This window comes from Phlebotomus papatasi, chromosome 1 (assembly GCF_024763615.1).
Source record: "Phlebotomus papatasi isolate M1 chromosome 1, Ppap_2.1, whole genome shotgun sequence".
Lineage (NCBI taxonomy): Eukaryota > Metazoa > Arthropoda > Insecta > Diptera > Psychodidae > Phlebotomus > Phlebotomus papatasi.
The window spans coordinates 1,069,025-1,077,749 of record NC_077222.1 but is presented as its reverse complement, the minus strand read 5'-3'; the positions used below and the strand labels follow the sequence as shown (position 1 = coordinate 1,077,749).

The 8,725-nt window shown below is 33.9% G+C and overlaps 1 protein-coding gene across 1 annotated transcript; it reads left to right on the top strand.

Annotated features, from left to right (window-relative positions):
• Positions 1 to 417: 417 nt before the first annotated feature.
• On the top strand, positions 418 to 1,268 carry LOC129798457 (spindle and kinetochore-associated protein 1-like). Its single transcript, XM_055841605.1, has one exon. It carries the CDS (start codon positions 418 to 420, stop codon positions 1,261 to 1,263), a length of 846 nt encoding a protein of 281 aa, XP_055697580.1. The 3' UTR covers positions 1,264 to 1,268.
• The last annotated feature ends 7,457 nt before the right edge of the window (positions 1,269 to 8,725 follow it).

The following is an 8,725-nucleotide window of genomic DNA, read 5'->3' as shown; positions in this document are numbered from 1 at the left end:
GAGATAATTCAACTTGCACGTAGAGTAGTTTTAACTTTGTTTACTAAAATTTACAACGAAAAAAGTAACATTTACTTCGATATTCTGCGAGTTAATTCAACTCGGCCATAGAGTTGTTTCAACTCTACAGATTTTTTCTTAGTGTATGAAAGAAAATTTCCATTTTTATGTTAGATAGTTTAACCTCTTGTACTCTGGATCAGAACAAAAATTTTTAGTTATGTTATAATTTTTAAAAAAAATCTTAAAAAATGAACCACCTTTGACATATCCAATCCGAGCTATGGGAGATCCAATTTCAAAAGAAAACTCAGAATCCTAAATATTTTTTCATGCAGGTCGTTTATTCAAGGAAGAAATCTGGAACACAACGTAGTAACTTATTAAAAAACAACAGTTCCCGTAGTTTCTGCCACAATGGATTACGGAAAAATCCTGGAAAAATACTTTGAAAAAATTGAGATGCTAAAATTGCACTATAGAATCTGCCTCAAGAAGGAGGATCAAAAAGAAGAGTGTAAAAAACTGAGCTCAGTTACTATTGAAGTACAGGAACTTCTAGTAAAGTGCAGGAAATTACTCGAAGATTTCCCAGCTTTACAGGTTAAGTTTCAGAATCAAATGGAGAAAACACATCGACAGAAAATGGTGATGCTGAAATTGGCTGAATTGAAAGAAGAGGAGCTGCTTAAGAAGCTACAGCAACAATCTCAGAATCTCAAAGAGGTTACTCCTCCAAATCGTATCCTGAGAGAGATCAATGCAGATCCATCAACCTTCCGGATTAGTCGTCTGGACTTGAGCACCAGGAAGATACGATCTTCAGTCAAGAGATCAAGTTCCTCAAACTGCAAGTCTTTCAGAAAGCTACACTTCCCGGAATTTAACTTCGACATCACTCCAGACATTTTTGGGCGTATTCCGAAGCACATGTTTGGACGGAATAATATTGATGATGTACAGAACTTTCTGGACACTGTGATCATAAAGTGTTTTGTGGACAAGTACAGAATTCTCTTCTGTAAAAGGGATTCTATTTCACTGAGTGAACGCATTCTATATGATCTGTTCCGGAAGCAAGAGAAGGAGTTTCCGAACAGGCAGTTCATCACGCAAGAAGATGTCGTACGCTGTGTTGGCCAGATGATTGATAAACGAACTCACAGCCGAATTCAGATACTAAGACATATCAAGGTACTCCAGGAGGTGAGGAAGAAGACCACAATCTACTATTTGTGGCAAGATAAGGCTATTGAAATCTAAGTATTATCTTTATGATTATATTATATATTCTTATTCTGTTTTGTTTTTATAAGAATTCACTATTTCCACTAATGAACTCCTTAATACTGTGAATTTTACTGAAGAAATATAAGGAATTAAATTTAAATATTCCTATGCTAAATGAATTTTTGGTTGCTAAATGATACCAAAATTTCCTTTACTTTGAAATAGGCCTCTGGTAGAAGGGTTTTCTTTCGAATTTTTCTTCAACATTAAATCGGGATAAAATTTAATTAAATTGCTGTGAGATTCCTCCAATTCTCCCAGGGAGGAAGGAGATGAATTTAAAATTGTCCCACATTGAGAATTTGAATCAATTGAGGGGGAGGAAAAGCACCTTGAGATATGCTGAAGAATTTTTTTCCACCAACCCTGCCGTAGACATCTGAGGACTGTGAAAATTTGCATTTTCCTTCAGAACCTTCCTTAATTGAATGGCTGTGTTTCTCTTGCCATTCATTTAGAAGAGAAAATAATTGTGGCTGAAAGAGGCAATTGAAACCACTCAATTGATATCACAAGAATGTCTCCTGCCCATTCCAGTGGAGTCTTCAACACTCCAAGGGAGTGATTGATGTGCCCGGAAAATGTGATGGGAAATCAAAACTTAATATGGGGTTATATTTCACAAGAGGCATTCCCCCTTTTAGGGGGATGGTGAGCATGGGATGCTTTAATAAAACAATTGGTGATCATTTTAAAGGCTGTTCAATATTTTGTCCATTATTCCATAAGCAATATTGTGGGATATGCGGTATCTTTAATATCCACGCACGCAGATGTCACATGCTTTGAGTGAAATAAGATGAGCCTTTGATCGCAATTCCTCCCACTAAAAATATTCCATAAGGCTTGAAGGACATTTTTCAGAGAAAAATCTGAGAATGGGGGCAGGATGGAGGGTCTTGTTACTCTTTGAGGATGTTTAGATTTCCTATAGCTATATGCGAAATAGAAAATTTTAATAATACAAGTTTTATTAAGGTCCAAGACATATTATCTAACAAAAGTTTATTGCAATCAGGGGCCCATTAAGCCTAATAAAAAGTGAAGCTATTTTTCACTTTTCCTTGTAAAAATTTTGCAGACATTGCACCGCGACTTAAACAAATTTGCTCCTAGTTCTTGTATCATTTCGGCGAACATTATGAAATATGTATTTTTACACAGCTTTTAATGCAGGATTTTGAAATATATCAGACTGATTAGTAAATTTTCTTTAAGAAAAAACTTGCCAATACTCTTCAGTGCCTCTATACAAAAAAGTATGGAAAAATGAAATGTCGAGAGGCCCCTAATATGCAAAAACCCTAATGATGATTTTTTCAGAATTTATCTCCTATTGAAAAAAAAACATCTCTAAAAATATTTTTTCAATGATTTTTGGGTATAGTGAGTTGTGATAACCGGATCGTTTTCCACAGAATTCTACTTAAACGCTTGTTTCTGGACTAATGAAATTCTTTTTTACTTCGTCTAAATCCATAGAATTATTCACTGTTTCATTCAGAAACACAATTTAAAAAAACATCAAAAATATTAAAGAAAATTTATAAAATAATGCTAATACTGATATAAGTTAGCATTCACTAAGTGGATCGACTTTTCGCTAATTGGGTCAAATGGTCTTTTAATTGGATCACTCAATTTACAAATATTAGATGAGATCATATATTCTGTCACTAGAAGAGGTTGAAAGTTTGGAGTGGTATATCTCAGCTCCTGATGAACATAATTGGATGAGTGAACTATTGTTGAAAAGCTTGGTTCATAAGCTTTTAGAATTTGGTATACTTAATCTGCTATGGATAAACCATGGTCATCCAGAACCATTTATGTCGAGGAAGACACATTTTGCAACGTCTTTTTTGGCCATCTACTTCTGGGACCAGGAGTGACCCACTTTTCTCGCACAAGGACTATTTGTTAGAGGAACTCAAATGGTACAATTTGTGGTAGAAACTTTTTTTTTGGACATCTTACTTTTTTTATTCATCCACTTTTGCAAGAATTTTAACATTTTACACGCATAGAAAAAAATGACAGAAATCCTTCTATCTCATTTTCTGGACAACGGCATCTCCAGGCCTTTCATCCGTAAAATAGTTTGGAATTTTGAAGGTCTCGCAGATGATTTTGACGCTGTCCAAAATTTGTTTAATAATTCTTTAGTATTTTGATAAGTTTTGTATCTTATTTAACAGTTTAGGATTCCCTTAAACTGAAATTTTGAACCACTTACTGTAATAATGTTTGATTGGCGTCCGGATTTATTAATTATATAACTGGACTAAGCATGGATTGGATATGTAGTCTGATTATCGTTATACGGTCTACGCAATGTTTTTTTAACCATTTTGTTGGACCAAAATCCATATACATATTTTGCATTTAAGAGTGTATTTTGATTAAATTACGCATAATTTTGGATGTAAGGGAATAATGCCGGAAGTGGTAATGAAAAATACGTTTATAACAATCGAATGTCATAATATTGCACTCCTATTACCGTAAATAATCCGTAAAATAAAATTTTAGACCAAAAATTGCGTTTCAGAACAAGGGATTTGTAAGAGGGAACTATCCTATTTTTTTGTGTGCTATCAATAAATTGAAATTGAAATTGAATATTTTTTGCTTTATAATATGACTCTCCAAGAAAAAAAAGCTTGAGGCGAAATATAAATTAGATCCTGAGATATTATTTTTTTTATAGAGAACTGTGAAACATTGATACGATTTTGCCTCGCACTATAGATATCTTATTTCCAATCTGCAACTTGGTTGTGTCTGCTGCCGTCTTATCATTACCGGGCTTATCAGGTAATCGGCAGAAATCCTAGACTATAGTCCATATTATACCTTAAATTATTGCTAATTAAATTTATACGAATTTATAAGCATGAGATCACATTTTGGCGTGGGAAAGGACGGAAAGGAAATAGGAAAACAGACACAGAATAAACAGAAGTAGTAGCAGCCACCGCCGTCTTAGCCTTGCTAGCCAATATCTGAAACGAAAAAGGTATAGAAAAATCCTAAAAGGAAATAAATAGGAATTTTTAATAGGATAATTCAATTTGAATCTGATAAATTCCTTAAACAAGCTGCTTCTTCACCATGTTTATTCTTGAGAAATTTCCTTGGAAGATGCTTGGTTGATAAATGAGCAAAATTGTGCAATTCTTTCGCGGTAAATTCAATTCATTTTTCAATTGATGGAGAAAAAGTGAGTGTTTCCTCTTGAGTGTGAAAGAAGTCGCGACCACACCTCTTAAACTTAAGAGTCATGTTTTTGAAAGCAAGGCGATCGCATTGCGATAACATCAACTGACCCAGTTTTCTTGGTGGCCTGGAGAACCCTAGAGGGAAGAGAAAACTCCCCACGATTGTTGTTTGTGAACCAAGAATTTCACAAACAGCATTAATCTGCTGACTCTCAACTAATCCGATGAGTTATGATACTGCAAATCTCCTAAGGGGGGTTTGGTGGAAACCCTTTCGGGGAAATTAAAACAATCCTGGGTTAGGAAAAAAAGCCATCTCGCGAGGGATGAGAAAGTCGCGACCTCTCTGCTGATGTTCCTGATGAAATTTCATCGCTACTCGTCAAATATATGGGAAAATTTTTTAATTTCCAAATTACACGGCCACACCATTTAGATAGAATGGGTGAGATAGATATTGAAATAATCCATCCGACCTCAAGAGTATGTTTGTACATTGGCGTTAGTTTGTTTTCCATCACGGAAATTGAGAATATATACGCGTTCTTTTTTTTCCAACCATCTTTCACTCTTCGCCCACCTTTCAGTCACTTTCAATTCATTAATGGATATTAATATGCAAAAATTCACCTCGGCAATTTGTTCAACGTGAGAACCTGTGAATAGATAAATTTAATAATGAGGGAAAACAATGAAGGAGTGAATTAGATTTTTTTTTATTACCAAGGTGGGTGATACACCTTTTGTGCTGTAATGTGATGGTTTTTTTTTTAAACACACTGTTTTTACAAGGTAAATCACTCAATTTTGAAGGAGAGGAAAGTAGCTACTCCGAAAGAATAAGTTTGTATAGCCTAATATTTGTTCTATGTTCATGATAAACTAAATAAATAGGGTAAGTGTGCCAAATTTCGACATAGTTGCTAATAAGAACCGAAGACCTAAGTTTGAAATGCATTATCTTTAATACATATTGAAATTTCTTGTTATTTATTTTTCGGGAGGGTTATTTGTAACCTTGAAAAGTAGTTTATCATCTTTGTTTCCTTTCAATTAGTTTCTAAAATATTGAAAAATCAATAATATTATAGACATTGCTTTGTGTGGAATTCCGGACACTTTGAGTGGAATATCGGCCGCCTTGTTTATGACCACCTTGTGTGAAACAACAAATAGAAAATTTCAAAACGTCATACGGAACGAGTTTAAAATTCTATTTAATATTTTTATATGATTCGTAATTCCTGAAATCTCCCAGGTAATTTATCCTGAAGACTTGAAGAGTTGACCGTGGCATTTAAAATTTACGCGAACATTTTTGTAACAACTAGGACCTTCCGGAATACTTCCAACGCCTTTCTTTGCCTTTCCATATACATTTCACATCCTAAATATTGAAAAAAAATTAAAATAAATAAGAATTTTAGGGGAACAAAAGATGGTGTCGAAATAGTATACTGGAGAGATCCTCCCAAAATGTCTATTTTTTTATACAAAATTCATGATTCAGGGGGAAATTTCACTCGGGATCTAAAGAAAGATTCACTATTAACTTAAATAGAAACGATCTTTAATTTAACTAATCGATTTTAATGAAGAATTTCGAAGGGAAACTCTTGGTACTTCACGACAAACCACAAGACTGTTAACAAGACAGGTTGTCTGCCATATTTTTGTAAGACTCTCTCCACACTGAAGTTTGTATAACATAATTTTAACTCAAATTATACCCAAAACTTAACGATTTTTGTGTTAAGAGATTCTAAAATGAACAAATACTTAAAAGAAAAATAAATTTCGTTGACTATTCGAAGATTAAATACATCATTTTAATTAATTTAGTTGCGTGGCCGAAATTACACTCATAGTGGCCGAAATTCAAAGCTGGCCGGAATTTGGCACACTTCCCCAAATAAGACTGTTCAATGAAAGTTTACTAAATCGCGTCAAATTCCTTCACTATGATATTGGTAAAAATAAAAGGCTCAAATTGTCCCTTTTCAACAAAAATAGATCATATTTGATCCTTTGAAAGGTCCACTTGTTTCTCTTGAAATTTTGTATGCACATTTATCACGATAGATTATGTTTTAATGGAAACTTATTATTTATATCATATTTCTCTCATCTCAGCGAACACCAAATGTCAGTTTTTCATTATTTTTATTCATTATTTCCGGAGTTAAAATAGTGATCCTTTTTTACAAAATTTACAAAATTTTTACAAGTCAGTGGATGATTTTTTTTTGGAATATTTTAAAAATGTTAGAATATTATTATTTTGACAAAACTTTATTAACAGACGTATACAACTAAATAAAAGAACAATTGTTTAAACGACTATCTAACCATTATTTCAATAATTGCACTTTCAAATTTGATTAGAAAGTTTTTTTTGAATTATAGTAAAGAAGGGTAGAGTAGCCTAATTCTGAACCTACTCCAAATGAGATTATTTATTAAATGTCGCTACTGTCGCGCAAAAATACCTTAATTAAGGACTTAATAAGTACTTATTAAGGACTTATTTTATTCACTTGAACAAAGCCCTTTTTTAAGAGCTTGGGCAATGTCTTTAGTTAAATCATTGCGCTAGTAACAGCTTACCTTGTGTTAGTCGGGTTGCTACATTTTGCCCCAGGATCCCCTATTTTGTTACAAGTTTATCAAAAGGATATTCTTTGGAAAGACTCAATGAACTCTTTTCGTTTTTCATATGGAGGAACATCCTTTTGTCAAAATTTGAACAATCTGCATTACATTTGTTTTCTTTAAGATTTTTTTTGCTTAAAAAGTTAGTTGAAAATTTAAAAATATTCACTATGTCAGAGAAATTCCAAAGTCATTCCCAATTTTTCTCTTTATTAAATTTTCCTGGGGAAAACCTGCCTACAAATCTTGAGTTGCAGAGGAAAATAAATACAGAACTTTTGTTTAGAGACCACAATCACCCTGCGGGTAGACCCTTCTAATGACTTGCTTTCCATCTAATTACAAAATTTTGCACATTAAGAAGAATAAAAAGAGCAACAAAAGCCACATTTAGAGAATTTCTGCAGTGTTGTTTGGAGCATTTTTAGCCACACGTGAAGGTATTTTGTATGCAAGGAGACTAGGGTGAAAAAAAAATCACTCACACGAGGGTTTAACCCCCCCCCCCCAACCCCCGTGGACCATTTGATTTATGAACTTTTGCCAGTGTTGGCAACACTCTTGTTGCAACCCTTGTGGCAAATTGTGACCTCAAGGGACACAAATGAGGGTGGACAATGTCCTTTGTGTAAGGCGATCTCCTTGAAAGATTTCCCCATCCACCCTCCAGAGACTTCAGGGTGGTTTGGGGTGAGTGGACAAATATGTCTAGCGGAAGTGTTTTCATGGTGTTCTGTGGGGTAAAAATGTTTCAGGAAGTATTAGAAGTAAATTTTCTTAAACATCTTCTTGCACAGAATTTTAAGGGGTTATCCCAAGTGTGGGAAAGTTTGTTCGGCACAACCACAAAATTTACTCTAGCCTCCAACTTCCGCAAGAGCACCCATACCCTGCCCTATCTCGGGTGTAAGTTTTATGTCTACCACAGAACTTGGAGGAGACGAAGGGTAGACATTCCTGTCCTCTGGGGAGTTGAGTCCCAAGAGGAATTTAATGCAAATTCTCCCTCTAATCAATTCACTAAAATTTTTACCCTATTTTACTCCTCGTTTAGGGTGAAATTAACCCTTCCGAAAGCCAAGCTCACCTAGATTAAGAATTAGGAGTTTTAGAAAGTTTATTGTGGAATTCCTGAGCACATTTTTAGGATCCTGTGCTAAATTATATTTTATTTATAAATTCACTTATAAATTCAGCACTTTCTATTGATGTAAGTTTCCTAGTTAAAGTTTCTTTGGACAGTTTCTAAATTTGGACACTTTGAGGGTTCAATTGTTATTTTTATTAAAAACAGTGACAAAAACTGCTTTCCAAGTTTTTAAACAACTCTCTCCGAAAAGAGAGTTGTTTAACAAAAAAAATCAATTAGGTTAAAAAGTCTAAAGCGAGACAGTTTGGAAAGTGGGACAAAGCGGTGTGGAATGTGAGACACCTCCCTAAAAACTTGATAATAAATCTATTAAATATTTCAATTTTCGATAAAAAGATTATTAAACCTAATTTTTTGATTGTTTGAGAAGTTAAAAATGCAAAAGTCGTTATTAAACAATCAAAGAGTGACT

What these genes read in the sequence shown, in the direction of transcription:
- LOC129798457 (XM_055841605.1), top strand. Translation starts at nt 418, where the DNA reads ATGGATTACGGAAAAATCCTGGAAAAATACTTTGAAAAAATTGAGATG.